At 39.2% G+C, this 25,580-nt stretch overlaps 3 protein-coding genes across 3 annotated transcripts in view; all 3 read left to right on the plus strand.

Annotated features, from left to right (window-relative positions):
• The first annotated feature begins 3,285 nt into the window (after positions 1-3,285).
• On the plus strand, positions 3,286-5,781 carry LOC143025943 (protein Star-like). Its single transcript, XM_076185924.1, has 3 exons — positions 3,286-3,435; positions 4,192-4,391; positions 4,426-5,781. The coding sequence occupies exons 1-3, from the start codon at positions 3,286-3,288 to the stop codon at positions 5,123-5,125; spliced, it is 1,050 nt and encodes a 349-aa protein (XP_076042039.1). The 3' UTR covers positions 5,126-5,781.
• A 3,619-nt stretch (positions 5,782-9,400) lies between these two features.
• Positions 9,401-14,618, plus strand: LOC143026135 (protein Star-like). The gene is made up of 2 exons (XM_076186138.1): positions 9,401-9,590; positions 12,820-14,618. The coding sequence occupies exons 1-2, from the start codon at positions 9,525-9,527 to the stop codon at positions 13,693-13,695; spliced, it is 942 nt and encodes a 313-aa protein (XP_076042253.1). The 5' UTR covers positions 9,401-9,524; the 3' UTR covers positions 13,696-14,618.
• Positions 14,619-18,729: 4,111 nt separating this feature from the next.
• PIG-T (phosphatidylinositol glycan anchor biosynthesis class T) overlaps positions 18,730-25,580 on the plus strand; it is an 11,952-nt gene continuing 5,101 nt past the window's right edge. The window contains exons 1-7 of the mRNA XM_076186545.1: positions 18,730-19,066; positions 21,359-21,539; positions 21,829-21,960; positions 22,180-22,285; positions 22,550-22,636; positions 22,942-23,124; positions 24,076-24,277. Of these exons, the coding sequence (XP_076042660.1) occupies positions 18,865-19,066; positions 21,359-21,539; positions 21,829-21,960; positions 22,180-22,285; positions 22,550-22,636; positions 22,942-23,124; positions 24,076-24,277 (1,093 nt within the window). The 5' untranslated portion in view covers positions 18,730-18,864. The remainder of the gene's footprint in view (positions 19,067-21,358; positions 21,540-21,828; positions 21,961-22,179; positions 22,286-22,549; positions 22,637-22,941; positions 23,125-24,075; positions 24,278-25,580) is intronic.

Raw genomic sequence — 25,580 nt, forward strand, 5'->3', positions numbered from 1 at the left:
TTGGTATCAATTGATCTTATTAGCGGAGAGCCAAGGTGATTGAAAGGTTTGTTGAATTATCATCAAGTACCAGTTTGGCACTTCATATATCTTATTCTGGTGAATATCAAAAGATTTTACTCAGCTAAGGGGAAGACATTGATATCGAATGAGATAGCATACACCTCGAAATTTGGCGGGAGGCTGACAACGTTCCGAAGAAGAGGAACGAAGCTAATCCGGCTCCCTCGTTCCGCCAAGGTGTGTACAAACTAGATAGTTACGCATGCAAAGAAATATCAAAGCTGTTTAAATTGTAAAAAATATATTAGTAATAAGCAATTGCCCCAACTGTTTGTTGATTACCAGGACGGCGGTAAAACCATGTGTACCTCTTCTACCTTCTTCCACTTGTTCTCTCATATATCTGAGAATTTTTCTTCCTATCGTAATTTCTTTGGACTAGCACTGAAGATGGAAACATACGCAAGCTCTCTGTTCCGTTAGTTTATTTTTTGTAGTTATTCCCGCATAGATATACACAGACATGACAGAATTGAATAGACACCAAGAAAAATCGTTTGGTTTAGTAAACAAGCAATTGATGCAATTAAAGTGCTTATAAATGGTTACAATGTGAATAACTAATATTTGGATGACATCCCTTTTGCTTTATCTAATGCAAGGACCCTTCTAGGCATGCTAGTGATTAGTTCACGAATATTATCTTAAGGGATTTCTTGCCATGTTTCCCGTAATAATCCGAAGAGTTCGGGCTGTGAAGATGGCTTCCTTCCGGGGACTAACTGAGAGGGAGAGAGGAGGGTGGAGGGGAGTGGAATATGTAGGGGATGTGGCTACCACCCCGTGTAAGGGGGAAAAAAGCCTTTGATATATATATATATATATATATATATATATATATATATATATATATATATATATATATATATATATATATATATATATATGTGTGTATTCACTTGGTCTTTGGATCACGTGTTGGACTCGTGATCGACAGCTATTTCCCTCCTGGAAGAGAGCTCAGAGCTCGTAGGTCCGATCTATGGGTAATGCTATGACCTTGCACACACACACACACCCCCAACTCCCCGCCCACGAGAGTTGGAGTAACACCCCTCAGCGCTGCGATACTGATATATTTCAGCCCCGGGCGAGAGTCGAACCCGGACCTCCGTAGTGGCAGGCCAGAGCTCTAACCACAGCGCCATGAGGTGTGTGTGTGTGTGTGTGTGTGTGTGTGTGTGTGTGTGTGCGTGCGTGTGTATGTGTGTCTGTGCGGAAAAAACACCAAGGAAAAAGATAAACTGATGACCAAGCGCTTTCGTCTATTCAGACATCCTCAGGGTACATGTACCCTGAGGATGTCTGAATAGACGAAAGCGCTTGGTCATCAGTTTATCTTTTTCCTTTGTGGTTTTTCCGCATATTTAGAATCACGAGTTTATGTGATTTCTCATGCATATATATATATATATATATATATATATATATATATATAATATAATATGTGTGTGCGCGTGTGGTTGAAGAATACAGCTGTTTCTGCATTAATTATCTTACTGAGATTTTCTACTTTTCTGATTGCAGACTTCTGCGTAGATTTCAACATTAAGATTCTTGTGTGTGTGTGTGTGTGTGTGTGTGTGTGTGTGTGTGTGTGTGTGTGTGTGTGGTTGAAGAATACAGCTGTTTCTGCATCAATGATCTTTTAAAAATTTCTACGTTTCTGATTGCAGACTTCTGCTTAGATTTTAAGACTGAGATTCTTGTGCCAAAAAGTATAGTGAAACCCAGCGGGTGGTTCTTTTTTTAATCATGATATAGTGTACACATTGTATATTTTCAGGTGTTAGATACAATGCAGATGAATGGCATGAATATATAAATACGTAAATAATAGGGGACGTCACAATGCGTTTAAATTTCATCATGATGGGATATCATAGTACCCGGATTGTAGCATCCAACGGAGTGGATTTCGACCATAGGGTCATGTCGAACTCTTGTTTGTAAATTTAGAATCTGATTTTGCTCTTTGATTAAAAGTGCTTCCAGTATCTGGAAACATATCTGTTTTTGAAACCCCAAACCAAACACCAGAAGAGAAATGTTTCCGAATACTAAAGCTCTTTTAATCTAAGATAAAAAACCGTGTTTAATTTTACAGTTAAGAGAGTTCGACATAATCCCATCGTCGCAATACACTCCGTAGTATGCTACAACCCAGGTACCATTAACACCCCCCAACACCCATCATAGTAAAATTTGAACACTGTGTGACCTCCCATGTTATATACGTATTTATATATGCCATTCGTTTGTATTGTATCTAACACTTGAATATTTACAATGTGTGTGAAGTGTCGTGAATATAAGAAAGAACCACCCTCTGTTTTACTATAATTTGTGGCACAATAATCTCAGTGTTGAATTCTATGAAGTCTGCATATATATATATATATATTTGGAAATAAACTCATATATATATATATATATATATATATATATATATATATATATATATATATATATATATATATATCAGTAAGAAGTCGTGAAAGCCGACATGGTCCGTTCCCAGGGTGGTGACCTATCGAGAATATGATATAGATGGAACCGGGTACTGCACGTGCGTTTCCTCAAAACACCGTTTGTGCAACCCACGCTGCCGCTTGGTGCAAGTGATTCTACTTCGACATCGTGCAGGTCAAGGGGTCATGAGAAGTTAGGACAACTTCCCTAACACGCCTTCACGGAAGTCGAGGCAGGAGGTAAAGTCGTGTGAAGCCTCGGGAAGAATTCAAGGCAGTTGTCCTCGTCCCGGACATGGATGAAGCTGGCCAGAAGACTGCAGAGGCAGTAGCAGGAGGTTGTCCGTTTGGCACAGGGTAGCAAGCCTCGGAGTGCTCGGCTACCCCCGTGGTAACGGAGTTGTCATTTACGTCTTGGATGAGGTCGAGGAGGTTGTATCTCTGGAGGCTTCTCGAAGGAACTCGTATCTGGAACGCGTTCTGGGGTGACGTCGAACGGTGGCATCGGTAGCGTAGATGTAACATCTTCCTGAAAAGATAGACACTTGAGAATGGTTGTGGTTAGTGGGGGGAGGGTGTTAGGTCACCCAGGGCGTCGTGAACTTTGACAGTCGAGATGCGGAACCATGTGATCTCTGTTGAGCTTGTGAATGGGTCAAGGTGGGGACGCTCACAGCACTAGTTTGCTAAATGATCTAGTAGCGGTAGGCAACGAAATTATCTGTGGTAGGCGAGAGTGTAGGCAGTCGAGATGGCAGTCGGCAGAGCTGGCGGTCAGCGGCGACAGTCGAACTGGCAGTCGGCAGAACTGGTGGTCAGCGGCGGCAGTCGAGCTGGTTGGCAGGCGAGCTGTCAGTCGGCAGAGTTGTCAGTCAGCGGCGGCAGTCGAGCTAGCAGTTCGGCAGAGCTGACAGGCAGCGGCGGAAGTTAAGCTACTCGGCAGGCGAGCTGGCAGGCAGCGGCAGCAGTCGAGTTGGTGGTAGTCGAGCGGCTGGCAATCGGCAGATCTGGGGGTCGGGGCCCCAAACGTTGGACAGACAAATGTCCGATTTTGGCTGGAAGACAAACACTGCTGTGGAAAAAATAATTAATCTAAGTTGAAAATTGGGCACCAAGATGACCATATGGCTCGCTCTGTTTGCGAGAAAGAGGGAGGGGGGAGGGCAAGTGAGGTGACGACCATGCGTTTCAAGTCATGTCTCAAAGCGGTAATCTATCGGGAGAGGAGGAGGAGGAGACGGCGACGGAGGCAACACGCTAGGCTCACAGTGTGATGCTCCGAGGCGATCTGATTCTTTGGCGATTCCGTCCTGCTTATATACCTGGGTCAAGTCATGCATGACCCGTGTTCTTAATTGGCGCGAGGGTAAAGTGCCGATGCCTGGGAAGCCAAACGCAATACGTTCTCAGGCCACTGATCTTACCAGGATGGAATGTATGGAGCTGGTCCTGCACGTGCGTTGCTCAAAGAACCGTTGTCTGTCCCGACGCAGCCGGCCGAGATGTAGGTGTTCCCTTGGGATATCGTGGAAACCGATAGGGTCTGTTCCCAGGTTAGTGACCTAGCGAGAGTGTAATGTAAATACGTGTGTGTGTGTTATATTTGTGTGTATGATACTGATGGATGGATTGATGTTTCAAGAAAATTTCATATTAGATAGAAATAACAAAATTGTGCCTGTATATGGTTCAGAAACCTCTCCATTGTAACCCACAGGTTCGAGACACCCATGTGCCCAAAATCATCGAACTCAGCGAAGTAGAGATGAGGGCTCGTGGTCCCCTGATGCAAGCCGACAACGCCGATCTGGTCCAGCTTCTTCGTTCCCGGTATTTGGACCCCCCATCCCGTAAGCCGTACAACCTCAGCACATTCCCGCCCTACTTGAAGGAGTACCAAACATTCGAATGGAAGACGATTAAAGGATTTTCTTCAAAGACTCTTTGGAGACAAGAAACGTGGGTTCTTTCTTGAGGCTGGAGCTCTGGATGGGCAGTATTTGTCAAATACGTTGTATCTAGAGCAGGAGCTTGGATGGAGTGGCCTCCTGGTGGAGCCCAACGTCCTAAGTTATCGGGAACTGCAAAAAAAGAACCGACATGCTTGGAGCTCAAACACCTGTCTTTCTGTTCAACCGTACCCTCACCAACACATCCTGATCCAAGCGAACAAGAGGTTCAGATACGCGAGTTTCCTCTGGACGACGCGTGGGTCATCTTACCTGGAAGGTCACAATTTTATCCGGGACAAGGATCGAAAAACGTACAGCATCATGCGCCATGGGTTGATTGACAACACTTATGATTTAGTGCAGTGTTTCCCAATCCTCACGTACTTGGCGGCACTAAACGTCACGCATTTGGATATGTTTTCCATGGATGTACAGGGGGCCGAGAAGGGAATTTTGCTAGATTTCCCTTGGTCAAAAATAACCGTTGACGTTTTTGTTATTGAATATATTCACATTCCACCCGACCCCACATGGACGGCGGATATTTTTATGGATTACATGACGAATAAGGGTTACAGACTTTATGAACGCTTAAGTATGGATTATATTTTTGTTCACAAAAGATTTACGGTTGCGTAGTACGAGTACGTAGAGATGCATTAGTATAAATATTTCCAAATGTAGAAACTCACAACTATAGATCTAATAGATGTGTGCAGTTAGTTTATGTGTTAAGTCACGTCCACACGGTCGAGCGCTGTCCGTCGGGCATGAGGGGTTTGCCCGTCTACGGGCACTTTTGGCGGGCAAACCATCAAATTGCCTATTCCCGGCACTATTCGAGAGCAGTTGGCGGAATTTTGACGTCACTTCCAAACGCACAAGATAATGTGCGGGCAGGCCGACTCAGTACACCGTAATATTAACTTACCTGTACAGAGCACACAAATGTTTATGGAATGTAAAGTGTGGCACCCTGGTGCTCGTACCGCACTAGACCACTCGCTCACAACCCTTGCTTACGGCCGACTAACCCCTAACCACCATAGTCAGGCGTGTGGACACCTTTGCGGGCAGTTTTTAGACCAGCGTTTCTCAACCTTTTTACCCTTGCATAACCTTTAAAATAGATTGCATGTCTCAAGGAACCCCTGAAAAAAGCACATATACCATATCTTTCTCATTTTATTTTCATCGTAATACTAAGTTAGATAGGATGATGTCTATATTACATTATTACAATAACCAAGAATATGTCGTGCGTGTTTAATTATATTACGTATATGAAATTAAAAGAAAAAAATGCATTAGCTTATCTCACTTGTTCTCGCGGAACCCTTGGGGACCTTCTGCTGAACCTTAGGGTTCCGGGGATCTCTGGTTGAATAACGCTGATCGAGAGACTTTGGCCGGATAGGGACTTTGGCCTGCCGTGCACAGTTCGACCGTGTGGACATGGCATTATGTATGGATTTGTCGACAATAATGTTAGTAATTATTGCCTCGAGTTTCACTGACTGGAAATCCGCAGCAATAGTCCTCGGGTCGCCTCATACATCTCTGAAAAGAAATATTGGATTGTGTTGTATTCTTGTGAGTCTGTTTCAATGTCACCGACATGTAACCGTCGTTTATATAAATTAATGTGGGAAAGTTGTAGGAAAACAGGAGTACCGACAGGATTGTGGATAACAATAATTTTATTTTATTTGTTTATCTATGTTTGTGTACCACGTTTGCCCAGCGTTGGATCTTGTGTTGATATATTTGTAAGTCTAGATTTTGTACCAGCAGTTTTTGTTAAATCAAGACTGGCGTGGATTCTCAAGAGGGCCCAACACCCTATCATAATGTATATGTGTCAAAATTGATGTGGAAATATTCATTGAGAAATAAAAAAAAAAAAACAGCGTCGGAGATAGTGTTGACATGTTTGTAAGCCTAAATCAGGGGTGAGTGCCCTTTGGCACGCGTTCAAAACCTGGGACACTAACGATTTTTTTTTTTTTTTCGGCACGCGAAACCCAGACCTCACCTTAAGACATAAGTAAATAGGTAAATAAACCTCCAACTTCTCTTTTATGGTAATTGGTAACCTCAGACTGCGCTGGGCAGCGGATTGGTGCCCGAGAAGATGCAGGGAGAGTGTCCATACGTCTCAATGTTTACATCAGACATGGCGTGACTTATTAACCATAATTTTTTTTTCTAGTTTCACAGACAACTTGTCGGTAAGCAGAATCTAAATTCAGATTAAAAAGAATAACCATTTTGTCATTAAAAGATGTCTGGTTTTACAGGAATTGGTTTTTAGTACTTCCCAAAATCAATACTAACTAAATCAACTACCAAAAAAACATTTTTTTTTCTATTGCAACTTGAAATTACTGATCATCTTCTCAAAACGTCGTCTGCTTCAGCCGTTCTCGTAAAACCTACCCGTGGTGCCACCCACTACGCAGTGACGTCATGAGTTGTGTTTACTCTTCATGCATTGTCATTGTGATTGATGAATGGTGATCATGTCAAGTGCCACAGGCTATCTGATATCAAATTATGGATTTATGAAAATTAAGAAAGAACTACTAAGGAAAATACACAATTGGAATTAGAAGAATTAAAAGAATTGAATTGTGCCGACGACATTGTATGGGTCAGAGACATGGAATTTAAGAGAGGCGGAGAGGATTTTTTTTTTTTTTTTTTTATCAGATAAATCAATCAATCAAATGAGCCATTCTGAGTCCACTGCTGAACAGAGGCCTCTTCCATAGCATTCCATGATTCACATGACCGCTCCACCCTCTGCCACGTCACTCCTGCTAACTTCTCAATCTCATCACCTTCTGTCTAGTCTCCCTTTCCCACACCTCCCTTCTCGCGGCGTCCACTCAGTAACTGTCAGATAAATAAACTTAGAAAAATAAAACCAAGAGGAATGATAAGTGAATAACAAATAACCATCTCCATCGTCAGAGTCCGTTTTTTTCACTTACGATGCTGTATGTGGTGAGAGAACAGACTGGCAGGTGTTTAGATGGGCAGATAGGCGGACAAACAAATAGACAAGAAGGAAAAAAATAAAGAGGGAGGGAGGGAGACAAGCAGATGTACAGATCAGCTAACGCAGTAGTTGCCGATGACCGCCAGAGAGCGTAGTCCTGTGATTGTGGTCAATATCCCATACTATGGAACGCCGGAACGAGATTGAGGATCTTTTGAACTCGTTGGTGATGAGGTATACTTGACGTTGATGTATCGGATTCATTGGTAGTCCTTATAATTATGTTGATAGGACTTACTTGAAATGCGTTTGGTTGTCTTGCTGCTAATTACATAATTTCTACAATTGTATTTCGGCACATTATATTTTTCCCTAAAAGTTAATATTAAAAGATCCATCCCCTCCCCCCCTAAAAAAATGTCGACATGGTCAGTGGTAGAACTACGGTTCTTTGAAGGGCAACACACAATTGGTAAACATCTGAAAGCCTTTATCTCATTTTTTCTTTCTTATTTATGTTTTTTCTTTTGTTAATCTACTCCACCTTACACCTCTGTTTGTATTTGCCTTATCGCATTCTCCCTCTTATTCTTTGTGCATTTCTTTTGAATATCTTTATAATTATTGTTATCATTATCGTTGTTATCTTTCCGTGCTCGAATCTAAAGGACTCTGGTGACTGCCACTAGAGACGGGATCTTTTACTGTTAAGCGCCTCATGCCGTAAGCTACTCCCTGCCACCACCATCATCAATACGATTATCACTGTCATAACTGTTATTGTTATAGTTGTAAAAGAATCAGTAGTAGTAATAGTAGTAGTTGCTGTAGTAGTAGTAGCGGTGGTGCAAATGTTAACGGAAATAGTATTGTTATTGTTATTGGTCTTGTTGCTGTTATGATCATTATTGTTATTGTTAATGCCACCATGGTTATTGCTAAAATGATGATAATCATAATCATCACATACACATACATACATACAGACATGCATAGGAGGTTACAATTGCTTGAAGCATTCCATATTAAAGACAAAGCACCGGTCATTAATACCCAATCTAATATGACATCTAGTATTCCATTGTTTTCCTCACGGCATAGGAATCCTAACTTACCCACTCCCTCCTCCTCCCCCTCATCCCCATCCACCTCCATCTCCTCTTCCTCCTCCTCGCCTCCCTTTCTTCCTCAAACCCTTCTCCACCTCAAGTAACCGCTCCCTCCTTCCCTAACCTCTTCGGTGACATCATTGGCCCCTCTGAGTGACAATTATAATAATTAGTATCATCACTATCACCAGCAACAAAATATCACCATCATCATAATCAACTCTACCATTATAATCATGATCATTAGTTTAATCACAATCATCTTCACCATCATCACTGCTGTCATCATTATAGTATTCACTATCATCGTAATGATTATGATCACCATCAATATCGGCATCATCACCATAAACATCGTCGTTATGGAATCGCTGTCATCATCGTCGTCATCATCACGGGTATCATTATTTGAACCTCTCACATCAACCCCAGCAAAATAATAACATCACCTGAATCGAAATCACCAGACTCGCCATCATTATTATCATTTTCAGTCAATGTTTAACACCTGCAGAGGAAAACGAGAACAAGGAAAAACCAAGAAATAACGACGCAGTCCAGGAAAAGGAAGACAAAATTCTCATCCTCTTGCAAAGTAGATCTGTCTTTCCTCAAATCGTCCGAGACTGCAACTCCACATACTTCCAGAAACAACAGCTCCTTTTCTTCACCTTCAAGAAGAAGAAGAAGAAGAAGAAGAAGAAGACCCCAAAAAAATCTGCGGAACAAACATATGACATACGATTAGATAAGTTTATCATTTGGTGAACATGGGGAGAGGGCAAGTGAGGAGGAAGATAATGGATGGAGACGCGTGGAGAGGTTTCGGCCGCAGGGCAGTGGTGTTGATCGCGGGTCTGCTACTCGGCCTAGCAAGCACGCTTTGTCCTCTTAGTACTCGTATATTGTGCAGGACCCCGCCATCATGGCCTTCAAAGGTTACTTTGTACTCTTCATAACCACCTTCTACATCTTCATCCTGTACCTAAGTGTAAGTATATCCCTCACTCCTTAACCTTTTAATGTGACCGCCGCCGTGATTTTATTCACATCCATAGCAACCTTCTCAACAGCGAAAGGGTTGCTGCTGATATCGAGGTACCCCTTACGTGTCGGGTGGTACTTTTGTTTTCATACCACCTGCCGCTAGACGATTTTATTCATCTCCTTGGCATTCCCTCCCTTCTCTCCTTCCTCTTCGTGACACAGGGTTCGAACGCCATGTTCATGCTCACCCGGTTTGTAGGTCTCATACTTCCAACCGCCAGGCGATTTTTATCCAGGTGAGTGGGGAAGGGGTGGGATGGTCGCCCAGAAAGGATAGAAACAGTCTTGATTAAACACTCATCACTAGGTGAAATACTTTATCTGCATCACTCTGGTTGGTAGCAATTTATCTGAGAGCCAAGGTGACTGAAAGGTTTGTTGAATTATCAAGCACCCGTTTGCCACTTCATATATATTATTCTGGTGAATATCAGAAGATTTTATTCATTAAGGGGAAGACACTGATATCGAATGAGATAGCGTACACGTTGGCAGGAGGCCAGCAACGTTCCGAAGAAGAGGAACGAAGCTAACTTGTCCCCCCTCGTTCCGTCAAGGTGTGTACAAACTAGAATTACTAGAAAGTTACGCATGCAAAGAAATATCAATGTTGTTTAGATTGTAAAAAATGTATTACTTATAGGTAATTGTCCCAATTGTTTGTTGATTACCAGGACGGCGGCAAAACCATGCGTACCTCCTCTACTTCCGATTTTCTCCTTCACTATTCGGTCTCTCACATATTTCTGTGGGATTATTTCTTCCTATTGTAATTTATTCTTTGTACCAGCACTGAAGATGTAAATATACGAAAGCGCTCTGTTTCGTTAGTTCATCTTTTTTGTGGTTACTCCCGTATACGATGGTCGAAGAATACAACTGTTTCTGCATCAATGTTCTTCTTACTGAGATTACTACTTTTCTGGTTGCAGACTTCTTCATAGAATTCAACGCTGAGATTCTTGTACCAAAAAGTGTAGTGAAACATAGCGGATGTTTTATTTGTAATCAGGACATTTCATACACATTGTACGTTTTCAGGTGTTAAGTACAATTGAATGGCGTTAATATATATATTTATGTGTGTGTGTGTGTACATATATATATATATATATATATATATACATATATATATATATATATATATATATTATACACAAGCGCGCGCTCAAATAATAGGGGAGGTCACATTGTATTCAAATTTTATTATGATGGGTGGGTGGGTGTGGGGGGGGGGGATATGCTCTCCGGAGTGTAGCATCCCACGAAGTAGATTTCGACGATGAGATTGTGTCGAACACTCTTGCTTGTAAATCTAAACTCGGATTTTGCTCTTTGAATAAAAGCTCTTCCAGTATTCGGAAACGTCACTGTTCCGGAGATCCAGAACAGAAAGGTCTCCAGATACTGGAATCACTTTTGATCAAAGAGCAAAATCAGAGTTTAAATTTACAACTTTTGGCATCCGACCTAGTTATGGACCAAAAGGTCTCCTGTCAGCATGCTATTCCTCATTTGAATTCGACATAATCCAATCGTTGAAATCTACTCCGTGGAATGCTGCAACCCGGTACCATATCTCCACCACACACACACACACACACACACACACACACACACACACACACACACACACACACACACACACACACACACACATCCCTATTATTTACTTATTTATATACCTAACACCTGAAAATGTACAATGTGTACGGAACGTCGTGATTTCAAAGAAGAACCACCTGCTGTGTTTCACTATACTTTTTGGAACAAGAAGGTCAGTGTTGAATTCTACGAAGAAGTCTGCATTCAAAAAAGTAGAATTTTTCAGAAAGAGCTGTATTCTTCAATAAAATGTGTTTAAAGGAAAACCTGCTACCCAAACACATACACACGCACACACTCACACACACACACACACACACACACACACACACACACACACCAGGTGATGTGGTAGGCTATGTTTATAGCATTCCTTGTCAGAAATGTGATAAATACTATATTGGTCAAACAGGAAAAGAGTTAAATACTAGAATTAATCAACACAGGTATAGTGTGAGATGAGGTCAATTGTCCAGTGGGATTTTTGTACACGTAAGAGACCATAACCATCCCATTGATTGGAATAATTCCAAAGAAATTGTCTCTTGCAGTTCTATGTTGGATAGAAACATTATTGAATCCAGTTTCATTAAACATTCTTTTGATAACATCATGAACGTAAGTTTAGGCTTATATAAACTTCATAATTTCATTGTAAAGAAAATTGTTGATTGTGTAGCAGCTCACGGTGTGTCCCTGCCCTGATACATTTTGGTAAAAAATTGTCTTGCGTGACCTCACGTGTTTCCGTCTTGTCTACTACTTTTCTGTACATATGTCCCTACCCATAGTCATTCTGTATTACTCGAAAATGTCTGAATAGACGAAAACGATCGGATCATAGTGTCTTATTTCCCGAGTGGTTTTCTACAATATATATATATATATATGTGTGTGTGTGTGTGTGTGTGTGTGTGTGTGTGTGTGTGTGTGTGTGTATGCACAAATTTACAAGTCACACGTGAATCACAAATATGCAGAGTCCACTAGGAAAAGGAAAAACACACGGAGTCCGAGCGCTTTCGTGATATATTCACATTATCAAGGAGTACATTTTTTTCTACTGCAACTTGAAATTACTGAACATGTTCTCAAAACGTCGTCTGATTCACGAAAGCGCTCGGACTCCGTGTGTTTTTCCTTTTCCTAGTGGACTCTGCATATTTGTGATTCGCGTGTGACTTGTGAAATTTGTGCATATATATATATATATATATATATATATATATATATACTATATATATACATATATATATATATGTGTGTGTGTGTTATATCTATATATGTGTGTGTGTGTGTGCAGGCGCGGATACAAGGGGGGAAGGCCCCCCCCCCCCCAACGCCCCCAAGCCAACAGCATTATTCTTGGGGTTAAAATATCGGCGTGTTTCAAGTATCGGTTATCGGTTCGCCCCCCCCCCCCCAATAACATTGCTGGATCCGCGCCTGTGTGTGTGTGTGTATGTGATGGATGGATTGATGTTTCTAGAGGTGTGCAAATTTCATATAGAAAAGACAAATTTGATCCAGCATGTATTACTAAGAAATTTCTCCATTTTAACCCACAGGTTCGGGACACCCATGTGCCCAAAATCATCGAACTCAGCGAAGTTGAGATGAGGGCTCGTGGTCCCCTGATGCAAGCCGACAACGCCGATCTGGTCCAGCTTCTTCGATCCCGGTATTTGGACCCCCCATCCCGTAAGCCATATAACCTCAGCACCTTCCCGCCCTACTTAATGGAGTATCAAACATTCGAATGGAAGGGGATCAAAGGAAGCCTTCAGAGACTCTTCGAAGACAAGAAACGTGGGTTCTTTCTTGAGGCTGGAGCTCTGGATGGGCAGTATTTGTCAAATACGTTGTATCTAGAGCATGAGCTTGGTTGGAAGGGCCTCCTGGTGGAACCCAACGTCCTAAGTTATCGGGAACTACGAAAAAAGAACCGACATGCTTGGAGCTCAAATACTTGTCTTTCTGTGCAACCGTTCCCTCACCAACATATCCTGATCCAAGCGAACAAGAGGTTCAGATCCAAGTACTTGTTCTGGACGACGCGTGGGTCATCTCATCTGGAAGGATACAACTTCGTCCGGGACGAGGACCGGAAAAAGTACAAAGGCATTATGGAGCAGGAGGAGTTTGACAACGCATATGATTTGGTACAGTGTTTCCCAATCCTCACGTACTTGGCGGCACTAAACGTCACGCATTTGGATGTGTTTTCGTTAGATGTACAGGGGGCAGAAAAGGAAATTTTGCTAAATTTCCCTTGGGCAAAAATAACCGTTGACGTTTTTATTATTGAATACATTCACCTTCCACCCGATCCTACATGGACGGCGGATAATTTCTTGGAGTACATGACGAAGAAGGGGTACAGACTTTATGAACGCTTTAATATCGATTATATTTTTGTTCACAAAAGATTTAAGGTTGCGTAGTATATAATGATGCATTAATGTAAATATTTCCAAATACATAAACTCACAACTATAGATCTAATAGATGTGTGCACTAGTTATATGTTATGTATGGATTTGTCGACTACAACGACAGTAATTGTTGCCGCGAGGTCCACTGGTTGGAAATCCGCAGCAACGGTCATCAAGCCGTCTCATATATTTCTGAAAAGAAATGTTGGATTGTTATGTTGTATTTGTGTGAGAGTATTTCTATGTCACCGACAAGGAACCGTCGTTTATATTTATTAATGTGGGAAAGTAATAGGAAAACAGGAGTACTGATACCATTTTGGACAATAATAATTTTCATTTATTTATTTACCATGATTGCCCAGCGTTTGCTCTTGTGTTGATATATTTGTAAGGCTTGATCTTGTGCCAGCCGTTTCTATTAAATCAAAACTGGCGTGGATTCTCAAGAGGAGCTGACACCCTCTAATCATATATATGCGCCAGAGTTGATGTGCAAATATTCATCGAGAAATAATAATAATAATAGTTTGCCCATTGTCGGAGATAGTGTTGACATATTTGGATTGGTATACAAGTCATGACGTCAACAAAACTGATATCAAGAAATGACGCCGTAAGTTGTGTTTTAGAATGCAAATTAGGAGACGACAAATATTTTCGTCAAAAGTCCCTCAAATAGTACTTTAGAAACAAGATATTTTTATTAAACATAGCTTTCGTAAAAGTGACATTACAAAAAATGCGAAGTTGTACCTGGGACTGGTAGTTATTCTTTGGATATACTGTAAGGAAAATATAAATACTAAACAAGATAGGTTCTAGTTATCCGCTGTAACCATCTAGTTATCAACCTGTTATTCCGTGTTATGTACCATAATTAGAAGTTATTGTTATAACATGCATATCTCTCAAGCTTACAGAATATAAACCTGATAAGAATTAGCTTTCATCTGTGATGCAACAGCAAAAATCAAACTGATAGTAAAAAGATAAAAGGTCCACTGTCACAATGTTTTGTTATGTCAGCTTCGGTGTATCTTTTTCATTATCAGAAGATCTTCCCAATAATTGAAATTATTTTTATATATTTTATTTTATTTATTTATTTTATTTATTTGGTTTTGGCACGCGAGAAAATATTGTATCAAAGATTTAGGTCATTTTGGCTACCACACTTAAAATGGATGCTCACCCATGGCCAGCTGTTTCTGTTGAGTCAAGACTGGTTTGGATTTTCAAAGGGAACAGACACCCTGTCATAATAAATGTATGCCAGAGTCAATGTGGAAATATTCACCTAGGGATAATCGAAAAAAAAGCCAAACGTTTGTATTTTTATATTATTTCATAGTGAATATCTGCACATTAATTTTGTGAGTTCACCTCGGATCTGCTGCAGTCTCTGTCGAGACTGTGTGTGTGTGTGTGTGTGTGTGTGTGAGTATATAAATATATATATATATATATATATACATATATATATATACATATATATATATATATGCAATAAAAACACTAGGAACGTGTGTTCACAAATGCGTAAGTAACCACTAGGAAAAGTAAACTAACGAAGCAGAGCGCTTTCGTATAATTACATCTTCAGTGCAGATACAAAGTTAGTTTTCTTTTCCTAGTGGTTATTTACGCATATATATATATATATATATATATATATATATATATATATATATTTATATATACATATATATATATATATATATATATATATATATATAATGGTAGGGTCTCGGCCTTGAAAATCCATGCGAGTCGACATATGGTGGGAGGAAGATTGAGAGTGAATGTAAGGTGGAAAAATAAGAGAAACGTTGGCAGGGAAGTACCGATAGTAAGTTGAAAGAGGCATAAGAAAGGGAAACAGGAGGAATGTAATAAGAAACTTGAGATAAGTATGAAACGTAGGGAAAGAGAAGTGGAAGTTGGGGGGAATTGGACGCGAAAATGTATGTGGAGTGAGGGGAATGGGTGAGAACATTATATTATAGTTCCTGTCTATATATATGAATATATAATATATATGATATATAGTATATAAAATATTATAGTTCCTGTCTTCCTTGGTGTTTCACAGTTTTCTTCAGTGTTTCACAAAGAGAAAACGGACCCAGCCTAATGACGTCTGAAGCTGCTCACAATAATTTAAACGGTCTGACCTGTATATTTAGACCTTGCCATACCCCTTTCACTAGACTGCCGAAATAATCATCACCAAACATTAGTTTCCAGTACGACTTCCAAATATGTCAATAGCTTGAATTTACTGAACTATAGATATGGATAGCTAGGAATAGAACATACATACATACATATACCAAGGTTTTTTCCCCCTTACAAGGGGGGTAGCCAAAAAGAAAGGCATAAATCATTCCCACCCATTCCATCCCTGAATACACTAGGAATAGAACATGAAATAAAATTATAAGCATTGATAACTTTATTTACAAAGAAAGGACAAATGACAAATGTACAAACAGCTACAACTTGACTACATAACACAGAATCTTACTAATCTAGTGAAATGTTTGCTGTCGTTTTTTTGTGCAATCAAAACATGGAATCGGGTTGCAATTAATGACGTCCGTTTAGGGTTGCCAGACTCTCTTGGTGGCTTGATGTATCCTCAGTATTTTACAATCACACTTAATTGCTTCCCTAACCATGTTTATATCAAACGCAGGTAAGTGCTAATTTGAGAAAAAATCATGAAAGTTTAGGGTAATGATTAAGACTGGTTTAAAATGCGGAATGACAGTGCTAGTTAATAATTAATCAAACGTTCTACCCAAGTACAGGTTGATGCATTAAATGAAATAAATACCAGTATCCAGAGATCGAGTTCCATGCCCACAGCGTTTGGTTTCCATATCCCCGGTTAAATACTCTTGAAAGCAAAGAACAAAGTGTTGGAGGCCGTTGGGTGAAGAATTGTGTTTATCAAAGATTTATAAAAGGAATGAAAATAAATAAAAGGAAAGAAATGAAAGTGGAAATAGTACGAAGAGGAAACGAGAGGTTAAAAGATGAACAATGTTAATGAAAGAAAATGCTCTTAGTTGGAGACGGAGGGGAAGCATTTCAAGTTATTGAATATAGAGTAAGACAGGGAATGTGATTGTAGCAATGGTAGATGTTAGAGGAATAACTTATGAGTGAAAAGAAGAATAAGGTCATTACGAAAGGAAGTACAAGTAGAATATAATAGTATTATAAATAGTAATAATTATAATAATAATAATGGTGATAATAATAGTGATGGTGATGATAAGATCGTAACGAAATGTTCACATGGTCTGTGAAATAGCAAATGGATTTCAATATCTCAAAATGCAGTGTGTTAAATGTAGGTTTACACAACCCAGAAAGCAGGTATACTTTAGATAGCACATTTTTAGAGAAAACTATGTGCGAAAAAGACTTTGAAGTTCTAGTGAGTCCTGACCTTAAATCCAGAAAAGGGTGCATTAGCGCCAGGAATAGAGCAAACAGAGCATTAGGTTCCATTGCTAGGACGGTTACGAATAAAGATGCAGTAGTTATCAAATTCTATCTGGCGTTAGGTAGAGCCATCCTTGATTATGCGGCATAGTTTTGGTCTCCGTCGTATAGAATGGATATCAGTTCACCAGAATCAGTACAGAGGAGAATGACCAAAAGAATACATGGTCTCAAAAATTTACCTTTCGAGGATAGGCTTAGGCACCTTAATTTACATTCTCTGGGAAGACTCAGAGTGCAGGGTGATCTAATAGAGGTGTTCAAGTGGATCAACGGCTTTAACAAAGAGGGTGCAGGCAAGGTCATATTAGGACAACAGGACTCACAGTAATGGATTTAAATTAGACAGATTTAAGAAGTAAATATACAAGAACTGGTTAACCAATAAAGTGGTCAACGAATGGAATAGACTTAGTAACCATGGAGTAAGTGGATGACAGGTGGTATTGGAGATGGAACTGCCTAATGTTGGCCTTATGGTCTCTTGCAGTCTCCTTCGTTCGTATGTTCTTTTAACAAGGACCAAACAACAATAAAGAAGGAGCAATAGCCTTACTAAAACCAAAGTTCCATTAATGCACTCCCGTTCGGCATGACTGCACAACCACACACAGAAGAACAACAACAACCTCTCCCTCCCCTTAAAAAAAAAAAGAGAGAATGATATACAGTTGTAACAACGGATGATTACCGTCGTCATTAAAATGATCAAGAAACGTCAGCACCATAAACATGACAGAAAAGTACTTTTCACACCTCTATGTGTTCCTCTCCTCGTGCAGTACCACGAGCTTGACTCTCCACAAGAATGGAAGCGCTGGTAAACTACAACCCATATCAAACAGGACTCCTAATACATTAAATAGGCTAAGATATGAAGTATTTGAGAACATGCAATGACGTCTCGGGAATACCCACATGGATAGAAACGCTAGTAAACCACTATGACAACCCACATTGCCGATTCGGACTATAGTGACGTCATAATTTGTATTCGGCGATGTCATGTTTCTTTGTACTACCATTGATACGTGATTGATGAAAAACGATCAATGAAATAAGATTGAATCCACGATACTGAAATAGACCAGAACAATTTGTACACATCAGATGTGAACGGACGAAATTGACATATTAGCTTTATTGTGAAATTTTAATATTTTATACTATCATTGTGACCGATTGAAAAGTATTTTCACCATTGAAAAATAGGAGAAAATTGAACAAAGTAGCCTACCATTATACATATTACTTTGTTTCAAATGTATGTCTAGCTTATGTTACCTTGGTCTAACATAAACATATACAAATATCTATAATTATCACAAATTATATTTAGAAAAATATATGCTATTAGAAGTTCCTTGCACAATTATTCTTGTACTATATATTAGACATTTCATTGAAACAGCTGACTTGTAAATAACAAAATAATTGCTCTACCATCTGTTGAATACGAAAATGAGTAACATGAATATTACATTTGAATGATTTCGGGACATACCCTATTTACAAATTTAATTGCGAAAAATCGTGCAAATTAATTATCATTCAAAAGAATACATAAATAATTTTCGAAAGGAGAACTCCCAGAGTATCCCGGCAACTTGCTGTCAGTTCCAAAACAAACCGTGGGATTGGCAAGCGAGTGGGAGGAAGATGTTTGTGTACTGTAGTTTAGTGGTGTTTGTGGGCTTTGCTTTAAGTTGTGTTGCTAGTGAATCCAAAGAATTCAATACTTTCACAGAAGAACTACTCATTAGACCTCTTGGGTCGGGCCATGTGTACTCACATTTCCAATTCATGACCTCTTGGTACAATCCAGGGATTGAGGAGTCTGTGTCAGATTATAAGGATTATAGTAAGTAAATTGTATTTTGTGTTCTAGATATATTGTACATTCAGTAGGACATTAGTAGGTTGATGTTATATGTACACTTAGGACGATACACAATTCTTTCCTAACGTAAGTAGACCGAAACAAGATGATGATTAAGTCGGTTGATGTTGTGGGCTGACTGTTAATCATGGACGAAGTTGGGAAATTTTTCAATAGGAATTTGTTTAGATAAAGATCTAGAACAGCGACGTTGCCACATGGGTAGTAATAAACCGAGTTAATTGAGTTAATGCTGTTGCTATTATTTCCCTAGTTCTGGGCCCGTTGGTAAGATTGATTTAAGTCAGGATAGGATAAGCATTGTCACTGTGACTGTCAGCTACTGGCTGGGATTTAGAGGGTATCACTGTACCAACAGTAATACTCAGTACTATTTCAGTATCATGCAAACACATTTTTCACTTTCTGTTTTTCATTTGAAAGATTTTTTTTTCTATGGAATGGTTAGGTTAGTCATCATTAGGTAAGGAACTATTGGACAACATAAGTTTCATGTTAAATATTCATGTTTGCATGATTCTGGAATTTTACTGATTACTCTTATCTTGATTTATTATAAAATGCAATGGTACTTAAAAATTTGTACACCTAAGCTTAAGTTAAAATAAAAAACACTCGGTCTCGGGTATAGTGATCCTATCTGGCAACATAGTTTCATGTCCCCAGCCCTTCTCTGTTAAATGCAGCAATCTAACTTACCAAGTACATACTACCACTTAAAGTTGAAATTACTGAAGTATGAATATGTAATGAATTTTTGGTAATTTATTTTACTGAGTGTAGGATGGGAGTAAATCATGCCATTCATATTTGGAATGGATTGTTAATATACTGTTGGATTTCAAACTAACAGGATGTGGATATTACATTTACAGTTTTATAGTTATTTGGCAGTAGTATTTTAGTTTGTTTTAATGCTTTTCTTGGTGTTATTAAATTTTATTTATCTATTTATTTGTTTGATTTATTTTAATCTTATTAGTAGAAATCAATAGAACACTGATAAACTACACAAAGTACCCAACCCCAGTTGCATGTCCCATCCCCTTCAGACTAGATAACAATGCTAGTGAAGGTTAGGTCAACTCAAGATCAGTTTAGGTCAGGGTTAGCAACCTTTTTTAAGTGTGGGTGGAGGTGTGAGGTCATCCCCTCACCTCTGACTCCGCCCTGCGTGACGGATTGTCCTGTTTTAGCTCTGTATTCCCCTTCTACTCACATCTCAATTGTACTTATGTCTATGCAAATTCTTGTAATCTGTACTTTCCTGAAGAGGGCTATAGCTATTAGCCGAAATATAGAAGTTACACATTCTTCTAAAGTTTCCTTTTATTCCGACTGTGGGTTCTTTGTGATTATTATTTACAAATGTGCTACATTTTTTCTAAGTGATATATATATATATATATATATATATATTTGTGTGTGTGTATGTATGTATATCTGAAGATGTAATGCAAAAGTACTAGTTATCTACAAGTTTCTCTTTTCTTGTGGTGATATTACCTGATTTGTTTCACAGTGATGTGAAAACTTTGCAAATATATTATATATATATATATGTGTGTGTGTATAATTTTGCATGGGGTATTTTACAGATTTACAGTATATGATGTCTTCATTTTGATGGAATGATTATTTTGTAAGAACCTTCAGGAGCCACACTAGTGCCCTGAAAGAGTGGCAGGTTGTCGACCACTGTCCTGAGTCTCTTCTAGGAGACCTACAACCTCAGTAACCCAAGTCAATGTAGCCAGTTTAACACAAGCTGGCCTTTTTCCATCAAAAAAAAAAGTTGTGTAGAAAAAAAAATCAAGGGTACTCTTCAAATTGGGTGGCAGCATGTCTTGTATAGTTGTCATTCATTCATCAATTTTTATATGGATGGGATTTGAATGTTCTACATTTCTCATATTCATTTAAACACACATGATGTGATACCAACATTTCTCTCAATTTAGGAATATCATTCATCTACACATACCTGCATGTACATACAGTACAAAAAGACTGCATCTGATTCCATGAACCCAAACTAGTTCTTAGTAAAAGTGTAGTGTTGTCCATGACAGCAGAAGTAATGAAGAATTGTTGGTAACAAAATGCAATACATCCCCACATTTACAAAAGAGAGGCCCAAGGAATTTTGCCAGCTGCTATGAGAATACTATTTGGGGTCAAGTAATCAAAGAAACTTGAGTAAGAAATTGATTGATAACTGTGATTTGAGTTTGACAACTTTTCTTCTTTCAGAATTTGATCACTATGATCTTTTTCCAAGAGCCCTGGGTGAAATTGTTGAGCAATATCATGTGAGAGAGCTTCACCTCAGTCTCACTCAAGGACTTTGGCGGCACCGAAAATGGGGGTATCCGGTGTCGTCTGCTCCCCCTGGGGCACAACTATGGGTCTGGTTCTCTCCAACAACACATGAGTAAGATTTTGGTGTTTTATACCAATGAACATATAAAAAAAAAGGTATGGTCTACTTTAATGATGGAAATGCTAAAATATCGTCCATGATAGTTTTGATATACAGAGGAACCTTGGTCCACAAATTGAATTTATTCAAAGAAATTTATGTATTTATATACCATATTAATTATGGTCCTTTTCTTGTCTATTCTTTTCATCACTCAAAATTTCTTTTCTTCTAGTGGTTTTTTTTTTTTTTTTATGTCATTTTCTGTATACATTAATCCTGTATTTTCCCTCCTTTGCAGTATTGATCAAACATGGCGTGACCTGGTTAATGCACTTTCGGGTTTGTTCTGTGCTTCTCTTAATTTTATAGACTCCACAAACACAATATCCCCGGAACTGAGCTACAGACCTCAAGGCATAGCTGAAGAATGGTAAGGAAAAGTGTGTTGTCATAACACTTTTTAATCACATAAGTTAACTGTTACAGGCTTAATGCAATAACATCAGGCAATTAGTAGTTCTTACCAAAAGATCAGTCACTCAGTTATTGCATTGTCCAATTGTCTCTGCAGAAAAAAAGCAAATTGTTATATTCAAATTAGATTTTGTATGATTCATGTTGTGTTAACAAAGATTCACTTGGTTGCTAGGTATGCCAAGAATTCCTCCTTCTTGCGATATGCTGCTCTTCCTAGGGAAAATGTATGCACAGAAAACTTGACTCCCTGGAAAAAGCTCTTACCATGCGATACAAAGGTAAAGTAATTTTAGTTTAGTGATGCATATTGATCCATGAGGTGCTAAAGTGGGAGGGGCGTGAATGGGCTTGGGATAGGTGCATGCTTTGGCTTAGCCACCCCCTCATGTAAGGAAGAAAAGGCCTTTTGGTATGTAAGTCTATAGTATATATCAAATATTGAAAGATGTTTTCTATATCCTTCACTACCAATATAAAGCTGTTGAAGTACCATTGATGCATATGGTGCGTTAGTCCTCATTGTGATATGGTATTTGTTTCAGCGTGGTTTGTCAACATTGCTCTATCCAGCTCCCCTTTATAGTGCAAATTACCATTCGCTTGCTATTCATCTGCGCCCAAACATTAAGGTTAGTATGTTTACATGTAATTTAGGAATATTTTAGGATACAGTAACTTTCCAGGTTAGGGACAGGATCTCCTGTGGGCATATATTCCTCCATGGTGTTTCCTCTGCCATTTTCAAACATCCCATTCCTGCAGACTATATAAGTAAAAAAAATTCTGTAAATTGGATATACATACAAGTAATTAGTACACATACGAATATTATAGGTGTGGTTCCAGATCATAAACGAAGCTACAATTCTTTTAATTTTATTTATTTTTTCCCTTCTTTTTCTTCTTTTTTAAATCATGTATGCATCTCCTGTAGGTCAGTACTTCAAGCTCACCATACCTTGAACTGGTTCAATCACTCTCTGTTGTGCATGACCCAACCATGACAATGAACGGTCATCTGGACTGGAGTCTTCGCCACCTATACTCATCGGGACTTTTTTCCGTGTGTCCACTTGCATCTTCTTCTTACATCTATGTAGACATATCAGGAGATAAGGTTAGTAACAAATAATTTATGCTGCCATGTCTTTTGGTTTTGGAATTGTTTCAGAGCATTACAAATATGATTCATGTATATATTTAGTTCAGTAAACAAAGATGTCACCTAAACAACAGAACATAGCTTTAGAGGCAAAAAAGTATCATTATTAGACATGTCTTTAAGAAATCTAAACTTTATGTATGAATCAATATATGACTGAAATTCTTGTGTAAGAGTTCATATAATTAAACTAACAGACAAAAATATATTGAGTTTGCAATAAAACATAGCAATCAATCAATTGGATGGAAATATTCATTGCTAGGGAGATTTTTATATATCTTGTTGGAGTATTAATGTGATTCATGCATTCCATTGTAACTAACAAATAAGAAATTAATATCTTGCCCCAGTTATCATATCCAGGAGACATGTAACTGGTCTTTTGTGGTACCAGTAACAGTATAATTATATAGTAACCCTGCCTCAACATTCTTTATAATGTTGTTTAGATAGGGGACCAACGAGAAAGACCTGTATGTGGTGGTCCTGGAAGATGGAACAGTGAAGCTGCCCATGTTCAAAACCTGTTAATCCCCTCAGCCCCCTCACTTCAATCAGGAGACACAGCCTTGAAGGGGTGACATTTGGTATCTGGATTGGGCCTTGGATCTTTGTGTCAACCTTAGCTGCATTTCTTACACTTTTTCACAGATGGGGAGCTGACAACCGCAACTGTTCCTCTTCCCCTGCCACTTTCAGCCTGAGACATGTAAACAGTCCCACACTATTATGATACAAATAAGTCCTAAATTTCTCCGCAGAGAGATCTGTGGGATAGCCCAAGGACCATTGCCAACCACTCTAGGGTTGTGGGTTTTCCATGTAGCAAAACTCGAGGCAACAGATCATTTATTATCGAGATGAACACTGAAACCATTTTGAATTTCTTTTCAATAATGTTAGCAGTTTGGTAGCTTCAGCATTGAACCTGAGCCAGACACTATCCTCGAGACTGGAGAAGGGCATAGCCACAGAGCCTTTGCCGTTTATGATGTGAAGAAGGGAGTTGAACTGGAGGCTTTGAATGTGCATGCACGGTACAAAGGAAAGCATGTGTATGGTCACATTCCTGCTCCCACTCTTCATATCACAAGATTTATTACAGGTATGTGAAGAATAATTTAAATGTACATACATACATATACCAAAGGCTTTTTCCCCCTACACGGGGGGTAGCCAAAAAGAAAAAGGCATAGAAACCACTTCCACCCATTCCATTTCCTATATATTCCATTCCCCTCCACCATCCCTCTTATCTTGGCACCTCCTGGATGACGGGTCATCCCTGCATCCTGTCCACTGCCCTGGGTCAGAAGCAGTGTATCAATATTTCTTTTTTTGAAGAGAATAAAAGATGTTTTGGAAGGAAGTGAAAAGAATGATTGGGGTGCCAGTTGAGTAGAAAGGAGTAAAGGGTGTAGATGTGTAGATACTAAATGATGTAAAGGCAGTAAGGAGATGTATAGAATGTTTCAGGAAGTTGATGAATGTAAAGGAGGGTAGAGGTTTCGATTGTGGCAGTGGAAGGGATCTGGGAAATGACTGAAAGGAGAGGAAAATTATAGGGTCATAGAAAAAGAGGAAATACAAAGAGCATTAAAAGAGATGAAAGCTGGTAAGGTACCTGGGTTGGGTGGTTGTCATGTAGAATGTCTAACAAAGAAAAGAATAATTATAATGGAATGGAAAGTGAGATTGTTTGATGTGTACCTAAGGGAAGGAAATGTACCAGTGACCCAGAAAAGTGTAGGTACAGTCTCACTATATAAGAAGAAAGGAGAGAAGTGTGAATGTAATTGTTTTAGAAGGATCAGTCTGTTGTGTGTAGTCAGTCAGGTGTACGGATGTTAATTGAAAGGATGAAAGGGAGCAATGGAAGGAGCAATTGTTGAAGAGCAGTGTGATTTTAGAAGAGGAAGAGGATGTACGGTGAGACCTCTCATTAACGGATGTTAATTAGCTGTGTTTTTGGTGCTGTTGTTTAGTGCATGCAATCACTATGCCACCCAAAAACCACTCCAAAGCACCGAAAACACAGCAAAAACACCGCAAACACAGCTTATTAACGTCCGTTAATGAGAGGTCTCACTGTATAAATAAAGTTTTTGTAGTAAGATATGTATCATGTACATATCTTACTATGTGTTGTTATGTGATATGGTTTAACGTCACAAACTCCCCCCTATCAGAAGGCTAGGACAGCACCCCTCACAGAGGACTTTGTAGCATGGAATTTAATGAGCCATGCCCTTGGTTCAACTTTGCCAGTGGCAGGGTTCAAACCACCATCCCCTCGACCTTTGCCACAAGTAGCAGCGCCTAAACCTACACAGCCAGCAAGTGATTATATGTAAATGATATTTTGATGGTGCCCAAAGGGATTTCTCTCCATCTTCTATTTTTCTGCA

This window comes from Oratosquilla oratoria, chromosome 6 (genome assembly GCF_046742065.1).
Source record: "Oratosquilla oratoria isolate Oo_2021 chromosome 6, ASM4674206v1, whole genome shotgun sequence".
Classification (NCBI taxonomy): Eukaryota; Metazoa; Arthropoda; class Malacostraca; order Stomatopoda; family Squillidae; genus Oratosquilla; species Oratosquilla oratoria.

Bases quoted from the DNA above. Each gene is read 5' to 3' on its own strand.
- LOC143026135 (XM_076186138.1), top strand. From the start codon at position 9,525: ATGGCCTTCAAAGGTTACTTTGTACTCTTCATAACCACCTTCTACATC. The intron at 9,591-12,819 runs GTAAGTATATCC...TTTAACCCACAG, and splicing joins TCTTCATCCTGTACCTAAGT to GTTCGGGACACCCATGTGCC.
- LOC143025943 (XM_076185924.1), top strand. From the start codon at position 3,286: ATGGCAGTCGGCAGAGCTGGCGGTCAGCGGCGACAGTCGAACTGGCAG. The intron at 3,436-4,191 runs GCAGAGCTGACA...ATTTCATATTAG, and splicing joins GCAGTCGAGCTAGCAGTTCG to ATAGAAATAACAAAATTGTG. The intron at 4,392-4,425 runs GTACAACCTCAG...CCCTACTTGAAG, and splicing joins GACCCCCCATCCCGTAAGCC to GAGTACCAAACATTCGAATG.